Source organism: Giraffa tippelskirchi, chromosome 5, assembly GCF_054371585.1.
Source record: "Giraffa tippelskirchi isolate mGirTip1 chromosome 5, T2T-mGirTip1v1.2.pri, whole genome shotgun sequence".
Taxonomy (NCBI): Eukaryota; Metazoa; Chordata; class Mammalia; order Artiodactyla; family Giraffidae; genus Giraffa; species Giraffa tippelskirchi.
In genome coordinates this window covers 162,258,684-162,280,106 of record NC_137279.1, presented here as the reverse complement: position 1 = coordinate 162,280,106, position 21,423 = coordinate 162,258,684, and the positions used below count along the sequence as shown (strand labels likewise).

At 36.3% G+C, this 21,423-nt stretch overlaps 1 protein-coding gene across 35 annotated transcripts in view; it reads right to left on the bottom strand.

The window, feature by feature from the left end:
• Positions 1 to 1,264: 1,264 nt before the first annotated feature.
• Positions 1,265 to 21,423, bottom strand: part of MYSM1 (Myb like, SWIRM and MPN domains 1) — a 39,889-nt gene continuing 19,730 nt past the window's right edge. For 4 of the 35 annotated variants that reach the window (XM_081486731.1, XM_081486732.1, XM_081486722.1 and 1 more), the window contains 13 exons: positions 21,065 to 21,195; positions 19,838 to 19,941; positions 18,309 to 18,386; positions 16,587 to 16,675; positions 14,063 to 14,117; positions 13,671 to 13,721; positions 12,879 to 12,953; positions 11,891 to 12,079; positions 11,119 to 11,251; positions 5,265 to 5,370; positions 5,030 to 5,087; positions 3,845 to 4,022; positions 1,265 to 3,740 (listed from right to left, as the gene is read on the bottom strand). In XM_081486731.1, the coding sequence (XP_081342857.1) occupies positions 3,855 to 4,022; positions 5,030 to 5,087; positions 5,265 to 5,370; positions 11,119 to 11,251; positions 11,891 to 12,079; positions 12,879 to 12,953; positions 13,671 to 13,721; positions 14,063 to 14,117; positions 16,587 to 16,675; positions 18,309 to 18,386; positions 19,838 to 19,941; positions 21,065 to 21,195 (1,237 nt within the window). In that variant the 3' untranslated portion in view covers positions 1,265 to 3,740; positions 3,845 to 3,854. The remainder of the gene's footprint in view (positions 3,741 to 3,844; positions 4,023 to 5,029; positions 5,088 to 5,264; positions 5,371 to 11,118; positions 11,252 to 11,890; positions 12,080 to 12,878; positions 12,954 to 13,670; positions 13,722 to 14,062; positions 14,118 to 16,586; positions 16,676 to 18,308; positions 18,387 to 19,837; positions 19,942 to 21,064; positions 21,196 to 21,423) is intronic. The other 31 variants (XM_081486739.1, XM_081486729.1, XM_081486720.1 and 28 more) reach the window with 23 other exon arrangements.

Here is a 21,423-nt window from a genome sequence, read left to right as displayed (position 1 = left end):
ATATTGCAAAATATGGTATTAATTTGTAAGAAAGCTAGGAAACTACTGTAAAATGGAAATGATCAAATTTCTTTGTTAAATGCTGTATTAACTCTGATGGAACAGATGACGACACAAATGTATGTCTTTTTATCTTTGTGCTTGTGTGAAGTAAGTTTTCCTAAATGTCATAGTGTGTGACTCTGGATTTAGCCTCTAGCTCTGGGTAGAGAAGAGTATAGGTAACACCAACTGGGTATGTCCTGAGATGGTAGCTACCTTCCAGGTGGTGTAGGGACAGAACAGAACATCAGTCCTAGGCCCTCCTGCCTGTTTCGGTTTCTCCAGGTCCTCCAGCTCAGTTCATGAGGACCCAGCAAGATAAACACGAAGAAGGGAAACTGAAGAGCAGGAGGCCCACTCAGGGTGGCATGCCGAGGCCACAGTCTCCTCTGCTGCCCAAACAATCTGCATGTCACAGCCCTTGCCCCACTCCTGTGGGGGAGGAAAGTCACGAAGAGAAGGTTGGGGCAGCATTAGTCAGCTTCTGGGAAACAAGAATGCTTTTGTTCAACTCTATTCTTCAGGCCTTGCTTTCAACACATGACAATGAAGGATCTCATACCTACACACCGACAGGTGACAAGTGAGGGAGTGGGGATGAAAAAGAAAGGCCTTGAGGGAAATGCAGGAAGAAAAGATGGCAGGAGGCATGGCTCGTATTAAGAATCAGAACAAAATATCCACCTGAAAACTAAGATTAGCCACAGCAGCCCATCTTTATTTGGGGGATAAATGATTCCAACTAAGTCCTGAATGTGGGTGGAGTCAGTAAAGACCAAAGTTCATGTCTGTGGATTCAAAGCCACAGGAACTGCAGTGTTTTTGGCTGTGTGGCAAAGCTCCGCTAGGGTTTGTGAAGTTGGTTTATAGGGGAGGGGTAACAGAATACAGGCAGGGCCAACTGAGCTATTAGGCACCAGGCCTCATGCTTATAATACATTTAGAGGCCCTCCCAAATGTTTTAATTTCTTTTAACTTTATAACACAAAAAACACTTTCAGATGGAAGGATGTATGCGTATGCATATACAATATTAAATTCATTTTATACAAATGCAGTATTAACATTAATTTTTAGTAGTTTTTTTTATGGAAGAAGAGGGTCAAAAAGGCAAAAGTGTCTAAGGCCCACGAAAGTTATAATGCAGCCCTGAGGGCCAAGGGCCCAAGGTTGAAATTACACAGGCGACAGCCTCTGATCTTGTGAATCTTATTCCACTGAATTTTCTTTTTTTGAATATTACTTTGGGATGAGACTGTAAAAGAGAGCTAATACTAGTGAAGTAATTGTAATGTCAATTTCCAGTAGGCAAGCTGGAAAAAGAAAAAAACAAAACAAAACTAAGCTCATTATTTTATTGTCATTGCACAAAAGTACGGACCAAATCAGGATGAAGACACTCTGATGTTTTCAAGTCCTATCTCCACTCTGTAAACATCGCTAGAGGTAGGTTTCCCTCTGAGACCCTGCCTCTTAAACTTCCACACTGCCACTCAGTTCGAGACTTCCTGTGCTTCTCAAGGCTTGACTCCTACTGCCTTCAGCAGCCCAAGGTTGGCAGTGATAGGAATGTGGGCACCGAGAGCTGCAAAAATGTTTTAAGACTATGATAAGAAAAATATAAAGGAATGAATGAGGAGGAGGGGAGGAAAATATCACAGACTGTAATCAAAATTACATGATGTTTAAAAAAAAATGAAAGGTTTATACCACAATGTTAACTATAGTTTCTGTTTTTTAAAAATTATCTTCTAAAAAGATAAATGTACTCTATCATCAGAAAAAACAGTAAGTATTACTTTAAAAAACTGTGCTCTCAAAGCGTTAAACTCTGAACAGTACCATGTTTGAGTTCCTCATAGTATGGCTTAGGTTACTAAATGTAGTGACCCACAAGCATGCCGAGGACCCAGACTGAGAACAGAATTCTTAATTTTCACTATTTTCCAACCCCAATTCATCAATATAATAGGGAAATGTCAATTAAGAAAGCTAATTAATACCACTTTCTAGGATCTGTTCCTGAGGTATAATGAAGAAAACATGTCAGAAGGAAGAGTACAAAGGAATGAACCACTACCTTTTACAGAAGCACACTTTCTGCCCTTGAATTACAGGTGAGGAGCCTGAGGTCCAGAAGGTTATGTGATTGTCACACAACAAAGCTGGTAAGAGAATCAGGGTAAGAACACAGCTTTCCTATTTTTGGTCTACAGTTCTAATATCCCTGGTCCCCAAAGTAACTGCTTTGTAAGTTATGTTTCACTGTTAATCCTAAATGCATAAAGAAAAATGGAAAATACTACTACTTTCCTTAAAAAACATTTAAAACTAATTTTGGAACTGTACCATCTCAAAATATAAGCTCCAGCTGAGTAAGTCCAACGATTAGAATGAATCACAAGATTTTAAACCTGGTAGGACTCAGGGAAGGTAATTTAGACCTCAGTTACACACGAATTTAGGCCCAGACAAGGTAGACTATATTCCCCCAATTCACAAGACTGAGTCAAGACCCAGATCATCTAAAACTGGCTCACTGATCCTTCCAATACTGACTTATTTTCCTTGGATATTCATTAAACCAAAAAAAGGTAAAATTACAGAATCATACCCAGATTAGATGCAATAAAACTGATGAAGATGATGCAAGACCTTTCAGTGGCTCGGGTTCATGCACTTGAAAATAAATTCTAAATGTATGCAATCCTCTGGAGCAGGGTTTAGAAGACAACAGCCAGCAACCTGTCTTTTGTGAGGCTCATGAATTAAAAATGGTTTTACATTTTGAAGGAGTTGTTAAAAAATATAAAGAATGACCAACCGAGATGGTACGTAGTCTGCCAAGCCTAAGTTATTAACTGCCCCTTTACATAAAACGTCCACTGACCCCTATTCTAGATTCAGCAAGTATACAAAACTGGGCTGAATATATAATATGTCCTGGAAGGATTTTTTGTTTTTAAAATCAAATCTGATTTATTTAAGCTTTATTGTAATTTGCCCCTTTCTCCTCATAGCAGGTAGTAGGAGGAAAAATAAAATATCTAGTTTAAGGGTTATGATTACCTGTGTTCTAGTTAACTGAGTTTTATACTAGTCTAAGTGGCACTATACAAACACTAGTCTAAGTGGCACCTATAGCTGAAGCTAATTATTTTATGTATCTGAAAGCCTGACAAAATGTTACAGCTGAGAAAATGGCATATCCTATAGCAGTGTGGTTCTAAAGTAAAATGGAAGCAAATATCTGTAATTAAAAAGCTGATAATTTGATTCTCTCCTTTAGGTTTCTTCCCCAGGCCTCCCCTGGCCTCGCATAGCACGTTGTTAAGATTCATAAAACCAGCAGTTCTCAACCATGTTCATTACTTCAGTGACCACCCACCCGTATCTCATCTGCAACCATAAACAAGCCTCACAAAACACATGAAGAGAATGAAACTGCTCCTAATGAGACATGAGACAGCAAAACTGGAACGACTCATTCAGGGGAAGTAAAAATTCGAGACACAATCCATTTATCAACCTGAAGTCAGCAGGGAGGCCACCCTCCAGTTTACGCCCTGACTGGCTGTGGAGGACTGAGCATGCAGGCGGACTCCACTTCACACAACACTCTGAGTACCACATACGAAAACAAGTCCATCTCTCTTTCTTGCCACATGGTGTATGTGGTGAAGCCTGGATTTCATGAACTAGCAAAAAAAAAAAAAATCAAAACTGTACCACAGTTAAACAATAATTTCAAGGTTATAACTCTGAAAGTAGGAGCTACTGTGTCAAGATTAAAATATCTTACTTTAAGATAATTACATTAACAATTCCTTTTGCCCCACAGTACAGTTCTCTTCAGCCACTCCATTCTCTGGCTTGCTTTGGTAACTGGAAAGGAATAAATTTTCTATTTGAGTCAAGAATTCTTCAGCAATGAAGCAATTGGTCACTTTGCTCAGAGTTTTCCTCAGACACTCCAAAAGCTAGTTGAAAAGAAAAGTTTTATATTTAAATACATAAAAATATAAGAGGGTTTGCATTACTATCATTTTATCCCTTTCCAAATCTCCTATTTTATAGTGCTTAACTTAGAAAAATTCTAGTGCTTAAATTGGAAACATTCTCCTTAAAGGAGGTTGAGGATAAATTTGTGTTTAATAATCGTACAGCTGAAGTGTAGGAAACCACTGTTGAGGAATGCTTAGGTTAGTTCCTTCTGATTTTATATAAGGAGATAAACTTGAGACTGTATGTATCACGCTTTCTACAAACTTGTGGATTTGCTTTTTTTAAGTAGTTTTATTTACAAAGCAAAGAATCCTATGGGATAAAAATCTATGCACATTAAAATACAAGATTCAACCATTTCAAATATAGGATGCTAGCGTCTAGTTCCTGGGAAATGTGTATATTAATCTTCCGATAGAACAGAGAAAGTGACTACAATAGGAGGGGGTAAAAAATATTAAAGAAGAAACTTGATAAGTTAAAATTTTCTATTTCCAAATTGTTACCAAAAGAAAAAAAGAAAGACCAATCTTGCCAATCTCTCAATACACTCATAGAAACAAAACTAGAAGTGAAATAAAATAATTCAAGACTTTTATTTTCTACCAGAAGTTAAGTGAAATGACCATTTAAATTTGTTAGATTTATACTACCACTTTTAAAAATGATCAATTGTTAAAGCTAAATGGAAACATGGTGCTTTTGAATTTAATAAAATGAGAAAAATGCTCTCCATTGTGTATAATAATAATCAGCCAACATTGACAAATTTTGTTCTAAAACAATATTACTTCTATATGCAAGCATGGGCAACAAAACACATTAATTATCTCCTAGAAATTAATTTTAGAAAGGAAAAAGCAATAAAAGAAACACAGAGAAAATGTATCCACAAAGCATCAGGCATCATGGGAAAACACATCAAGATGAATAGCTTTAGAATCTATGAACAATGAAACCACTTAAACTGAAGGAAGCTTACTTTCTGCAAACAAGTCAGGTCAGAATCTCGGCGAAAGATTTTATCCATGGGGACACTGCTGTTGGAAGAAATATGAAAACAAATCAATGAAACAAATACTATAAACACATTAGTTTTGTAATAAACTATCACTGATGCCATATATCACAATTTTATATTTAACTTGGGTTTTCCCTAAAACATAATTTAATGAGAACACTGCAGATGTGCAACCCTCTCAAACCACAGCACATACCTCTGGGATAGCCTGTATTTTTCAATTATCCATCTTGTCTTTTCAAACACTAACTCCCAACGAGGTTCTTCTAACATCTGTTGAACTTCAAATTTATAAGGTAAACCTAGAAAAGCATAAAGAAGCACATTTTTACCAACTATTTCTTGAATCTCCAATCTCCTTTTAATTACTTACAATTCCCATCAGTGTTTTCACAACCACAACTTGGCATACCAGCTAAGCAGCACTTTAAACATAGGAGGCATTTATTAATTATGCATTGCCTGGCTAAACTTGGTCCATCAAGCCTATTAATGCCAAGCAATTAATAAAGAAAAGTAACAGTGCCATTTGCATGACAATTCTATGCAAGGAACTGTGACAGGTAAGATGATCATATAAATCATCATCCAAACCAAGAGGCTTCTGTAGTAAAAGCGGGCACTTATATATACTTGTGCCAGAACCACAGGCTTAAACAGGGATTGACCTAGGCAAACCAAGTTATGTTCCATCTCACTGACTTTTAAACACAGGTTATCAACACAATGCTCTAAGAGAGGTAGCATTATTGCTATTTAACACATAAAACTGAGGCTGAGACGGGATGAACAAGCTGTTTCCACTAGTAAAGAGAAGAGCTTGGATTTCAAACTCCAGCAGTCTTGCCTGACTTCCAAGCCTACATTCATTCCACCTCCCTCTGTGTGCTGATCTAAGACTAGGCAGGGAGGGACTAGATTTAATTCTGGAGAGGCAGTAATGACACTTGAGTCACAATAAACTCTGGAGGAAACAAGTCCAAAGGATAGATATCACTTACATAAGTTAGAAAGGAAAAAATACCAAAAGATGAGCCTACTTAGAAATTTCTCATATATCCTTCAAAATCCCCATGTAGTTATATTTGTGGTATATTTAAAAAGCTCAGGTGATTCATTACCAAAGGCCAATATAATAATAATAATAGTAATACTAGTGTAATGCTTACTATGTGCCAGGCTTTATATAAAGGTATTTTTAATTAATTAATTAGTTTGGCTGTACTGGGCCTTAGCTATGGCATACAGGATATAGTTCCCCGACAAGGAATTGGAACTGAGCCCTCTGCACTGGGAGCATGGAGCCCTAGCCACTGGACCACCAGGAAAGTCCCTAGAGGTACGTTTTGTATGGATGTAAGGCCACTTACACAGCAGTGGCTACAGGACTAGAAAAGGTCAGTTTTCATTCCAATCCCAAAGAAAGGCAATGCCAAAGAATGTTTAAACTACTGTACAACTGTGCCCATTTCACATGCTAGCAAGGTTATGCTCAAAATCCTTCAAGCTAGACTTCAGCAGTACACAAACCGAGAACTTCCAGATGTATAAACTGGGTTTCAAAGAGGCAGAGAACGAGAGATCAAATTGCCAACATGCACTGGATCATGGAGAAAGCAAGGGAGTTCCAGAAAAACATCTACTTCTGCTTCATTGACTACACTAAAGTCTTTGACTGTGTGGCTCACAACAAACTGTGGAAAATTCTTAAAGAGATGGGAGTACCAGATCACCCTATCTGCCTCCAGAGAAACTTTTATGTGGGTCAAGAAGGAACAGCTAAAACTGGACATGGAACAATGGACTGGTTCCAAACTGGAAAAGGAGTATGACAAGGCTGAATACTGTCACCCTGCTTATTTTACTTATATGCAGAGTATATCATGCGAAATGCTGGGCAGGATAAATCACAAGCTGGAATCAAGACTGCCGGGAGAAATTTCAACAACCTTAGATATGCAGATGATACTATCAGAAAGGGAAGAGGAACTAAAGAGCCTCTTGATGAAGGTGGAAGAGAGTGAAAAAGCTGGCTTGAAACTCGACATTCAAACGAAAATCATGACATCTGGTCCCATTACTTCATGGCAAATAGAAGGGGAAAAAGTGAAAGCAGTAACAGATTTCCTTTTCTTGGGCTCCCAAATCACTGCAAATGGTGACTGCAGCCATGAAACCAGAAGATGTCTGCTCCTTGGAAGGAAAGCTATGACAAACCTAGACAGCGTATTCAAAAGCAGAGACATCACTTTGCCAACAAAGGCCAGTCTAGTCAAAGCTATGGTTTTTCCAGTAGTCATGTATGGAAATGAGAGCTGGACCATAAAGAAGGCTGAGCACCAAAAAACTGATGCTTTCAAATTGTGGTGCTGAAGGAGACTCTTGAGAGTTCCTTGGACTGCAAGGAGATCAAACCAGTCAATCGTAAAGGAAATAAGTCCTGAATATTCATTGGAAGGACTGAGCTGAAGTTGAAGCTCCAATACTTCGGCCACCTGATGTGAAGAACTGACTCATTGGAAAAGACCCTGATGCTGGGAAAGATTGAAGGCAATAGGAGAAGGGGGTGGCAGAGTATGAGAAGGTTAGATAGCATTACTGACCTCAATGGACAGGAATTTGAGCAAACTCTGAGAGACAATGGAGAACAGAGGAGCCTCCTGTGCTACAGTCCATAGGGTCACAAAGAGCCAGACTTGACTTAGCGACTGAAAAACAATAAAGGCCACTTACATGAACTAGCTTGGAGAAGGGAATGGCAACCCCCTCCAGTATTCTTGCCTGGAGAATTCATGGACAGAGGAGCCTGGAGGGCTACAGTCCATGGGATTGCAAAGAGTTGGACATGACTGAGTGACTAACACCAACACCACATGAACTAGCTACCAGTATTATTCCCTTTTTTTTTTATGACACTGAGCCACAGAGAGGCTATTAAATAACCTGTTCTTAGACTTATTAATACATAACTAGCAAGAGGTAGAGCCAGGATTTGAAGTCACGCAGTTTGGCTCAAGCTTATGTTCTTAACCCTTGCATCATACTGCCTCTCAACTTGCATTTTTGCCATCATAAAGCTTTTCAAGCAAATAAAATGCCAGCAAATCAGAAGGTACTAGGGAAAAAAAAGAATCATAACTATACTTCCATACAATGCAAACACAATTTGTCAATATGCTCTAAAAAGGCTTTTTCTCCCCATTTTTTTTTTTCAGGTGTATGCAAAGAGAGAAGGGAACAGCATGATGATGGCTGAGTTTTTTCATTTCTCAGTTCTCTTCCATTTCATTTTTCCCCTCCAAGAACTTAAGAAGAGTGACACATTACAGTACATAAGCTACTACACAAACTCCTTTTATGATAACAATCATTTACTTAATATGTTTTGATTACCTAGTAAGCACAAGCTATATCTATAATTGTAACTACCTACTTGAGACCTATTATTTACTAAGCACTTACATGCATTACTGACAGTCTCTACAATGCCCGTAAGCAAGGTAATAATTTTTTCTCATTTTACAGATGTGGCAAAGGAAAATGAGCAATATTAAGTAAACTGCTCTAGGTGAAATAACAAAATCATGTCAGAGCTGGGATCTGAATCCAGGTAAGAAATCCCTACTCTTAATGGAAGTAAAAAATGAGACTAAAGTAGAGGTAATATGCATTTTCAGTCTGTGCTCATAAAAAAGAAAATATACACACACACACATATTATACATCTCCATTTGGTAATAAGTATTTTATAAGTTAAAAAAAGGCACTAAACCAGTAAAAATTTCCTTTTGTACTGATTACTTTTGATAGGCTTATTATTTTTTAAAATTGAGGTATAATTAATTTATAATGTGCTATTTTCAAGTATACAGCAAAATGATTCAATTACACATATATGCACTGATTATTTTTTTCCACTTACGTGTCAGAATAAAACTAATCACTATGTATACTTCCTGTCTATTACAAGTAGAGAAAATGATTAGCCATTAGACATAAATTAATAAATAAATGAACAAATAAATATGTCAAGCACCTGGTTCAAAGTACTGTAATATGAGGTATCGCATGGCTTGTGAGAAATTTTAATTAATTCTTGAACCAGAAGGTTTCCAAGAAGAGCAAAGGACCAAGGAATAAGACCTAATAAGCAATGTTAACAATGGAAGAGGCAGCTCTACTCAAGAGAAATTTTTGCAGTGATGTTTACATGGACACTTGTGTGCTGTCTGACAGTAGCTTATATGAGCCTCCAGCACTGAGCCTGCTAATCTTTTGGGTGATTCCTTCTCATCTGGGGTAGTTTCTTCACACACATGCATTGGTCTTCTTGCTAAATACTAAATTTGAATCTTCTACACATCTCTGGAGTTTCTCCAGGTGGCATTCTGCTCTCTGGTACTCTGTCCTACAAATTTAGTTGCCCTGGTCTCCTTGGTCTTATCTCCATCATGTCAACTCGGAGTCAGCTAGACTCTGGGTGGGTTTCTCCTCTTTGTGCCATACCTGGAAGTTCTTTTAAGTTAATAAGCCAGGGTAACTTGGGCTCACTTTTATGCTTCCCATCTCTCAGCAATCATAGCCTTCAGTGCTTGATGTTATAAATACCATTGTTTTCTATATTTTTTCCAGTTTTTCGGTTGTATCAGACAGGTCCTTGTTACTTCATTTTGACCAGAAGTAGGATTCTAGGAACTAAATTTTAAATTTCATTTAATTCTAATTAATTTAAGCCATCCTATGTAGCCACAGGTGAATGTATTAGACAGCACAGTAGAGGTTCACTCCCAAAACCTAGCAGTATGTGATATTAAGACAGGATTTAAACTGAAAACAATTTTATTGATTCTCCCTTTTGTAACTTTTTGTAAAATTATACTGGGGTAAAGAATGATATATATATATACACAAATATATGTGTGTGTGTGTGCTATGTTCAAAATGGGCATTTTGGAAAAAGTTAATGTCAATATTACTCATTCAGTAAAATGATATAGAGCATTGACCACTCCTTACATGTAAGGCAAGTGATTAGGTGCTACAGGAGATACAAAGATGTAGGTCCTGCTCTCTGGGGTTCACAGTTTAGTGAGACAGGCTAAATAAATTACATTAAAAGATGAAAATAATCATGAAGGCAGGAGACAAGTGTTGCAGGTGCACAGAGAACAGAAACTAATAGTAAATGAGATGGAGGGTAGTGGTACTGAGAGTGGGCATCTGAGTGACATCATTAACAATGAAGAGATTAATTTGTTAAATCTACATTACGCCAGGCACTGGGCTAGAAACTGAGAGTAGAAAAATGAGTACAATATAGTATCTACCTTCAAGGGGCTCAGGAGCTAATGGGAAAGAATATAACGCAGAGTGACAGGATCCAGAGAGTATAGTCAACTGGAGCAGTGGTAGGATGAAAAGAGAATATCCTAGAGATGTTAATTGTTTCCTCTTTCACTTCTATCTGCATTCCCATCTTAAACATCACTACTTTTCTTAGTCTAATTCCCTATCCAGCCAGAGTTGATTGGAACAGCAGTAGACATAAGTCCCAAAGGAACTGAGTCATGATGGGCTAAACGAACCAAATTCTTTCTTGAGATAGATATAAAAATAAGCACTGTTGAGCTTAAACTAGGAGGTCATGGAGAGCTTGTGGTAGAGTAGTCACTATTCTTTTTATCTTTTTATTCATTTGAATGCTACTCCAGAGAAAGTGAAATTGCATTTATCAAAAAACAGAAGAGATTTTGTCTGTTTTGCTTACTGCGATGTCTCCAGGACCTCATATACACATTAGTTGGCCATAAGTTATCACTACATTGTAATGTTTTTGCCCAGTGGCCATGGTAGAACAGTGGGGGCTTTACTGTAGAAGGAAATCAAAAAAATAAAGAGGGTGGCTGTACTACATGGTATGCAAACAGTGATTCCCTAGTTGAGGACACAGACTTTTGCATCAAATTGCTCTACCTAGGTATAACTTCTGTGATTTGTAAGATTCAAAAAAAATGAAAGTACAAGTAGAACTGTTTTTGTTGAAAACTTACGATAAGAGCCATCTGGGCTAATTTCATCACTTATAACCAGGCAGGTAATCTGAGAATAAGGTAAAGGATTATTTCGATTATAAGGACTAACAATCATCCCAATGAACTTTGCACCGCCTCTGGAGAAGTAACTCTACAATTAAAAAAAAAAAGTATAATTAGTTTCAACTACATAAACTTAAAGGTCAGTATTTATCCATACCAACATTTTATACACCTAATAGAGGACAAGGGAATGCAAAGGTGTGTTAGAAACTTCACTTCCAAACAGCAACTAGATTAAATTTATTCCATACCCTAAACTTTTCAGGCCAAAATATGTCCAACCCAACCTGAAAAGATCACCTGGCCTACATAATCTACATTTTCCATGAATACATTTATGAATTATATTCACTACCCTTCAGCTGTAATCTTTACCAATATGGTAATGAGTTACAATCAGTTGCCAACAGCAAAAACATCCAGCTCTCAAACATAAAACTGCAGAATAAAACAAAACTTTTTTCCAGAGATGCAAAATACATGATATTTCCAATTATTTCAGTTGTACCCAGTCTCTGTCTTAGTCAGCCCCATCATTTTTAAAGGCTCTGGGAAGAATTATCATCATTACTGTGATGGCTTGTCTGTATTAAACAAAATACATATATTACTCTTGTAATTACTTTGCTAGAAATGTTAAAAGCATATTTAATTAATAGAAAACAATGAGAGGGGAGAGAATGTGCAATTATTTACAGACTATATACACAAAGACCTATAAACACACCTGGTATTTGGCTTGAGTGTCAATATCTCTCAGGGAAGGATTAGGGTCAAAGGCAGGGTGAGAATGATACCATCCAATAACACTATAGCCCCTGACAGCCAAGGTTTCCGAGGCTTGTGTTTGTGAGACAGGATCCATCTCACACTGCAGTCCTGTACTCAGACTGTTACATGGTTCTGCTGCACAGACCTATAAAGGATTAATCCTTAAATGATTATACTGAAATCCTATTAATTCTACACAGAATTCATACACAGGAACAGAAACTTTTTAAAGCCAAGTCTTTTATTTGTTTCTATCATAGGCAGCCTTTAACTTGCAAATGAATTACTCTCCAAAAGTGTGACTGTTTGCTAGGAACTCAAAATCCATTTTTCTACACAAACAAGTGAAGTGTTGGTCAGCCCATATTAATGTTTGTAAAAAGTCATTCAATGACCCCTATTATTTATGGCAATTTCTAGCAAATGATGTGTTCTGAGTTTCAATTATAAAGTGGCCTCTTAGGAGTTGAAGCTTTTACTGGCGAAGGCAATATGGAACCAAGGCCTGGCAATGTTCCCTCCTTCTTGGTGGAGAAGGGAAACAGGTGCTCAATACATGGAATGTTCAGTCACCTCTAAGAACACGTAACTTTCTTTCTCCTTTCAAAAAAAAAATTTTACTTATTTGGCTGCATTGGGTCTTGGTTGTGGCATGCAGGCTCTGTCATGGCTGTGTGTGGTACAGTGCACAGGTTTAGTTGCCCCACGGCATGCAGGATCTTAGTTTTCAGGCCAGGGATCGAACCTGCATCCCCAGCACTGCAAGGCAGATTCTTAACCACTGGGTCACCAGGGAAGTCCCAGGGAACAAATAACTTTCTATATTTGCATATTCTCATTTATATCATAAAGTTTATATGTTAATTATATCCACTGAGATCTATAAAAACAGTTGGTATAGCACCAAGACTAAATAATTTTTAAAATTTTAAGAGAAAACTTACCTCAACTATTTTATCAGCTTCTGAATATCTTCCTCCTAACAGACCAATCACTTCTGCCATAGAAACATGAGCATGCTAAAAGAAATACAAGATAGATTTAGTCCAAACATATACACCAAATCCATCTGACAAAATATCAGAAAAAATCTCACTTATCATAGGAGAGTCATTTACAAGTATGATAATTATACTTTTCTAAAATGAATTAACACAGTAGAGGAACCAGATGCTAGGCTCAGCATACACAGACTCAGGATTTAAAACCTATCTTTACTGCTGGCTGAGAAACTGAACCAAACATTCAAACACTCCAAGATGCCATTTTTTACATTTACAAAATGAAGATACTGTCTTGCTCTCCCTACACAGGAAAGGTATCATAAGGATACAAAGTAATACTCTGGGTTCTCCTATAGAAAAATACCATAAACACACACACAACTATTGGAGATCTCAGCAGTTTAGTGCAAAGCAAGGAGCCTCCAAATTATAAGAGTTGTGCTTTGTTGCAGTTATCTAGAAGGCAGCAGACAAGGATACTAGGAAATTAAAATAGGGTTAATGATGAGAAACAGTCTGCAAAAACTCACATTAATTTATTTTCTCTAAAATATGGAAACATGCAATTGTTTGGCTTTTTTCCAAAAGAAAAGACTTATTTTTAGATTCCTTGTAAAAGAGGATAGTTAAGATCCAAAATACACGTCTTCCATACTCTCTCTTATGCCTGCAATAAAAATACACAAGAATGGAAATCAGAATAACTAAGTAAACACAATATAATATCCTTACCAAATCCATTATTAAAAGTGCTTCTGAAGCTACTTTCACCTGAAATGGCTCCTGAAATATAAAAAAAAAAAAAAATGGGGGAGCATAAAAATAGAGATTTTATTCTTTCTAACTGGAATGTCCACCCTCTTCTCCTTTATCTATCACACCAAGTTCTCACTACCAACCAAGGCTCAGCACAAATCAGACTTTAAAGAAATATATGTATAATTCAAAGCCCTAGCCTGGAGAAATTCTTTCTCATTTTCCATCTGTATCACTCATCTGACCCGTAGTGTACCCTGCTTTATCCAACCTTTCATATACACATGCCTTGCACACACAGAAAAAGAATATTTCATGTTGGAGAGGAGGGTATTATTTATGGTCATTCTGTGGTGAATGAATAGTACCTGTTTTTCTTCACTGAAAAAATTACAAGGTATCAGTTGGAAGGGATCAAATGAGCTGGAAAAGGAAAAAGAAAAGAAAATCATTCCTAATATAATTTCAATAACATAATTTATTTACAAATTTGAAAATGTATACCAATAATCTAAACCTAAATTCTGTCCAAGTGGAAAAATAATAAACTAGGAGAATTTACGATATAACCCTTTGGAAAGAAGCACGGTTCTTTTGGACTTGACTGAAAATTTGAGAAACAACAGGACCTTTGAGAAAGTAATTTTGTTGTCTTCATTTCTTTTAACACCCAAAGAGAACATTATAAATGGCCAGATGTGTCCTACACTGAAAGCAGGTTTCAATGAAAACCTAAATCTGACATAAGATAGGAAAGGAAGTTCAAGAAAGACAGACGTTTCTCAGAAACATTTCTGTCAGTACAATGTGTTCAGGATAAAGGAAGCATTCAGTAAATCTTTGCTGAATGAATAAGTGACAAACTATTTTGTTAAATAAATTAATACATATACAAAGTTCTATCGTAAATTCATCTTTTAAAATGAAGTATAAAAGATGGAAAGAGGGCCACCTAACCAAAGCTAGATACAAAAACGTGTAAATATGAGAGAAATATTAGAAAGGCTTTGACCAATCAAGAATTGAGGTTTGAGAAAAATAAAAACTGTTAGGCTACATTCAGAGAAAGCAAATAAACAAGGAATATGTTCATGTTAACAACTGGAAAAGAGCAGAACTATTTAGTTCCTATTCTACCAGAGACTTAGTGCTAGGAGATGAGACACTTTTGTTTTGCTGAATACTGTATTCCAAATACTGAGAACAGTAGGCATTTAAAAAGCGTTTGCTGAAGGAAGAAGATGTTCAAATTAGAAAGTGCTTAATTAACGCAAATAAAATGAAAAAAAAAAAAAGGTCAAGAGAGATAAGAAAATAGAAAGAAAGAATTTACATCCCAGAACACTTTAAACAACCATCGTCCGAAACCACCATCAACCCTTTTTGAGGCGCTGTAGAGAATGAGAAAATTACTGGAGGACTAGGAATAGGCAATTACCGGGCCTGTTTTCAAAACACCAAAAAAGCAGCAGAGGAAAATTCTAGAAAAGGTTATTTAACAGCTGCTTTGCAAGCCTTTAGCAAGTGAAGAGGTGACTAAGAATAATGGGTTCATGAAAATATAAGTCATGATAGATACACCTAAATTTCACTTTTGATAGCAATGATATGCTAGAAACTAGCAGACTCATACAGACTCAAATATATTATTAAATGTAAGCAAGACATCTGCTATGATTATTCTGCATAAGATGAAGAATGGGTTAATTGGGTTAACTGTGGTAATATATAGCTGATTCAACAATGATGTCTGAGGTTCACATTATTTCAGTTAAACATTTTAATCAGTGATCAATGGTGTAAAAGGCAAGCTTATTGAAATGTTGATGATTCAAAGCTACAAAGACTAATTTGAAAAAAGTGGATCTGGATTCAAAAAGATCCTAACTGGAAGAATGACTTGAAAATTACAGTAAGTATGTTTCACATTTAGATTCAGAAAACCAAATGTCTGGACATGAGATGAGGAGTCCTAGTTTATGGACTGTAGCTTATCTCATTTAATTTATTCTCACAACAATTCTAAAGTTTGATTTTAATTTTAGAGTGGTGATATATAATGTAATGGTTAGGAGCATGGAGTCTTAAGCCTTAATGCCTGGGTTAAATCACAACACCACCATTAACAAGCATGGGCAAGTTGTATAACCTCTTTGTGCCTCTCCGTTTCCTCATTTATAAAATGGGAATGATTATATTAACTACTTCATCGGGTTGTTATGAGGATTAAATGAGTTAATATATATGATGTGCTTAAAACATAGCTAACAGTGCTAACTATTATAGTTATTATTTTATAAATGAGGACCTAAGGCTTATAAAGACATTATGTAACTTATCCAGGAACACCTAACTGCTAAGTATTAGGGCTCTTTCCACTGAAAATAACCAAGAGGTGTTACTGGGTATCTTGTTTTAAAAGGGACACTGACAAAACTAGTCTATTTTATGGGTCATCTGCAGGAAGTGAGGGTCTAGAAAATCAAGGCATTTAATTTATACAGTGACCCTTAATGTTGCAAGCTACATATTTTATATTATTAAAAAAATTAAAAAGAGCCTCACTAACATTCAGCACCAACCAAAGAGGGAACTAGTCATTTCATGAGGTTACTGGTTTATAATGTCTAAAGAGTTAAATAACCACCTGTCATAAACAAGGCCCTCACAACATATGTTGGATCCTATATTTATTGAACATGAACAAATTAAAACTTTTGCTTACGGTCTCCCAAATTAACAATCAGTGAAATAAAAAAAATTTTTAATTTCAGTATTTTTAAACTTAATAAGTCACCAATATAATGTTGCAATATCAGATATTCCTTCCATATATTTTCTAATCATTTATGATTATTAACAAAATCACACTTGCATAATGTCACATTGTACCTTTTTGTTGGTCTTGGTACTTTTGAAGATTTACCAGGTTTGCATTTTTCCTCTTCTCTTCTTCTTGCCAACTCCTCAGCAGAGAGATGCTAAAAAAAATCCCACCATTTGATCAAAGCATCCATCAACCACTGAGAGGGAGAATTAATAAAGAGACAGACATCACAGCATAAAGCTAACATGCACAGATTCTGCAGAGACAATGCCTGGCTCTGCCTCACACTAGGTGGGTGACTCTGGTCAAGTTACTCAAGCTTTCTGTGTTTGTTTTCCTCATCTTTAAAATGGGAACAATAATAATAACAATGCTATGATGTTACTGTGAAAACTAAATGAATTAATGTTTGTGAAATACTGACAGTAGTGTCTAACATAGTAAATTCTACATAAATATAAAATAAAATAACTCTCATTTCGTATCTACTATCAGTCTTATTGGGTTTCCCAGGTCACACTAGTGGTACAGAACCTGCCCGTCAAGGCAGACGAGGTAAGAGTTATGGGTTTGATCCCTGGGTTGGGAAGATCCCCTGGAGGAGGGCATGGCAACCCATGGACAGAGGAGCCTGGTAGGCTACAGTCCATGGGGTTGCAAAGTCGGACACGACTGAAGCGACTAAGCACACACTCATGTCTCAGTCTTATACTCCAGCCCATATGAACTACATACCTTTTCCAGACTATACCTGGTATTTTCCCATGTCTGGTACATGTCCGTACCTTTACTTATATGTCTCTTTCAGCCGAGAGTCCCTCATCTACATTTCCACATTTTGAGATTCTCTTGTTCATCCTTCAAGTCACAGATGAAACATCACATCTTCTGTGAAACCTACCCTGATCATACCTGTTAGGTCAATCTTTTATTTCTTGGAACCAATTTGATGGAACTCACCAAAAGTTTTATTTTTCCTACGAGAAATGTGAATTCCTTCAAGGCAGGGACCATGTGTCACTAACTGCTGTGCCTAGAATAATGCTCAGGTGTGAGGCTGGGGGCAGGAAATGGGGAAGAGAGAAAGAAGAGAACTAACATTTACTGAATACCGGGTATATGCAAGACTTACTGAATACGGAGTATCAGGACCTTCATACATTTTATTTCATTTAATTCAACCTTTGAGGGGATTATAAATAAAACCCTGAGATTCGATACAGTTACCCAACGTAACAAAGCCAGTAGTACACATTTATACATTCTTCCCATTTAACTGCACTGGTTGTTGACAAACAGATTATACAGTCATAGAAGGTGTGTGTGTGTGCATGCATGTACATACATAATTCATTCTCTGCCTATGTTTCTTTACAGAACCATAATTTTTGTTAGTAGAAATAATACTTCAATATTTGTAATTCAATTTATGTCTAATGCTCGGAACAACATTTTAATTGGTATATCAGAACATCATTCAAGAACTGTTTACTGAAATGAACAGGGCACAACTCCCTGGCACGTTGACAGATATTCTGCAGCTAAAGACCAGAATATTGGGACAGATAATCACAGTTCTGAAAATCAGTCAAACTTCTAGTTAACTGCATCCTCAATATCTTTTTCTTTGTTTATTAATGACTTTTAGACAAACAAATTAACATGGGAAAGAGACCTATACATGTAGACATATAAAACAAGTGTAATATATGTGACATTAAAGATACACAAATGTATACTGACAAAATAATTTTTACTTCTGAGTCAACTGAAGGGATCAAAGTTACCTCAAACGTCTGCCCTTCCAAGTCTTTTGCATCACACCAATTTCCCCAAGGGTCTCGGACTCTGCGTCTCCTTGTGCGCTGTTATGAAATTAAAAATAAAGCAAAAGGTAACAAGATTAGCTTGGAGAAATCATAGCACATTAATATATAAAACCAAAATGATAATTTTCTAAACATCAATTTCTCCATTAAATTATTGTAATCCCTGATCAGCAATGCCTGACTATATTTTATTAATTTATGTTCCATAGTTAGCATTCTGCTCAAAATAAGTGATGATTTTTGAAATTTTATTCTGATTTCTCCTTTAATTTTCATTTCCTTTCACCATATGGGAGTTATAACTGTAGGAAAATAATATTTTTTAGGGCCAAGAACCACCACAAAAATGACTTCATGGTAGAAAACTAGAAAGAGCACACAGCCAGAGGTATAATAATGAAAACTAGAAGCAAAATAATTGTATCTCAGACTTAGGAATATGTATGACTAGCACCAACTCCAGCAACTGTACATGAAAACATTCTTTCTTTAAAAACAAAAAAACTAGGGTAGACATGTTTTAGAGCCTAAATACTCTGAGGAAAAAACCCTGCTCTTTCATCTTCTATTCTTTCCTATTTACCTTACCTATTACCAATTTCACCTATTTTATTAGTAAAGCCCTGGAGAAGGAAATGGCAACCTACTCCAGTATTCCTGCCTGGGAAATCCCACAGAGGAGCCTGGTGGGTTAGAGTCCATGGGGTCATGGAAGAGTCAGACACAACTTACCAACTAAACAACAGCAACAATTAGTAAAAGCCAACAAGACCATAGCATAACTCTGCCTTTTGGGAGACTTGTTGGACCACCTATTTTTAAAATAAGATGCATGCATTTGTAAAACACTGTAAAACTCGTTGCCGTTTAGTTGCTCAGTCACGTCTGATTTTTCTGCAACCTCACATACTGCAGCCCACCAGGCATCTCTGTCCATGGGATTTCCCAGGCAAGAATGCTGGAGTGGGTTGCATTTCCTTCTCCAGGGGATCTTCCTGACCTAGGCATTGAATCTGCGGCTCCTGCATTAGCAGGCAGATTCTTTACCACAGAGCCACCATGGAAGCCTGTAAAACTCATAAACCTCAAGAATTAAAAAAGACAAATATTTTGAATAGCTCTTCCAAAAAGCTAAATCTTATGGCAAGAATTTTAAGCAAACAAAAAGAAAATGGAAATGAAAAAAGAGCTTAAATGTATGGTTTTATATGTTAGATACAGATATCAAAATGAAGCAGTCTAAGACCACTTTAAGCAAAACATCATGCTTCTGTGTAAAGTTTGTGAATGATTTTTAGATTTTGGGGATCTGTTTTTTGCCTATATATTAACATGAAACTGAATGGAAACAAAAAGTGAGGGGCCTGGGTGAAAGAAAACTTCTTCTACTAGATGGCCATTTGTTAAACAGGTGAAGAGAAGTAGGCACACCTTACTCAACAGAACAAAGAACACGCTATCATTTAGCGAGACACAGGACTGCTTACCATAGACTGCAGACGCTGGGCAAGTTGGTATGCTTCTACTGTGTCTTTTCTGTCTCTGATTCGTACTTTGTCAACTGGTTGTGGCCTGTTATATACAGCCTGTTCTATTGGAATCCAGAAAAAAACAAAATAATCTATTATTTTCTAGAATTATTTGTCCAATAGGAAGATACATCTACAATTATGAGCTAATTTCTAAGTTTTTTTTTTAAGTATCTGTGTTTCTATCTTATTCCACAATACACATCTGATGCACTACTTGGTAGTTCTCACATGAAAGTAATGCTGTTTTCATAAGGAAATCTCATTAAAATGAAACATTTAGGAAATCGGTCATTTGTTTAATTTCTGATTAAATGAGTGCTAAGCCCACTTTGCTAATTTTGGTATTCTAATACAGTAAACACGATTTCACTTTTCTTTGCGTGGCTAGGGAAGCTATGACATCTTAGTTTTCCTAAAAAGCCATTCCTGGTACCTTGCTTTGGGCAAGAAAAGACACTGAAATGAAGGACAGATCCCAGGGCAGACTGTAAATTCTATCTATCTCTACATGAAATGAAATAATCTCTGGTAGGAAGTTTTCTGGTTGTCTTTTCATAGACACAGAACACAGAATATAGTCCACTCAAACCATGGGTTACAACATTCTAATTAACTTATCACTTTCCAACTATTATAACTATTATCTTTCTTCAAAATTATGTCATGTTAACTCAATAAAAGGGCAGAATACATTAAAAATATGCATATTCATGACTTTACATTTGAGAAAAACTAGGGTGAAAGAAACTTTCTACCACAAAAAATATTTTGGCACTTTTATTACATTTAAGTATAAAGGCTCATAAATTATTTTATTTAAATACTGCTAGACAATGTGTCTAGCATTAATACAGTATTTCCAAATTAAATGGGCTTTGATTGGACTTTTAATAAAATTTACTTTTACTTGACAAAGAACTGCATCCTTAAGTCATTTCTACTACTTAGTATTTTTCCTTTAAAATCAACAATCTTGACTGCAGGTTAAAAGGAAATATAGCTTATCAACAGAAATCTGTTTTAAAACAAAACCTCAATACATTTACTCTGTAACATTCGAGCACCTTTCTGTATTCTCTATCAATACTAAAGCTACTTGAATTCTGACTGTCAAAGAAGTTAATGGGTGCTATAAGGATAAAAAACGTTGAGTAAAAGATGTTGTTGGGTTTTTATTTTTACCACATCCAAAATTGATTGCTCCTATCAACTCGAGGTATGTATGAATCCGTCCAATACAATTAACATCCCCACAGTTCTTCAGGCCAGGACGTACTGAGGTCTTATTTAAGTATTTCGGTTTGCATATCTCCCTAAGAGATGGAAGTACAATTATTTTGGATAAATAAAAACATAAAAGACGACTTCTGGGGGAAACTCTTAATACTTGAAATATTTTTAAAATGTACCCCCTTTTCAATATGTAAATGTGTAATATATACAACGCTAATACATAATACCTAAGTGTACTTTTTTTCTGAAATAAAATACTTTTCAATGATACACTCATTAACAAGTACAGTGTGACTTTTACAAGTATC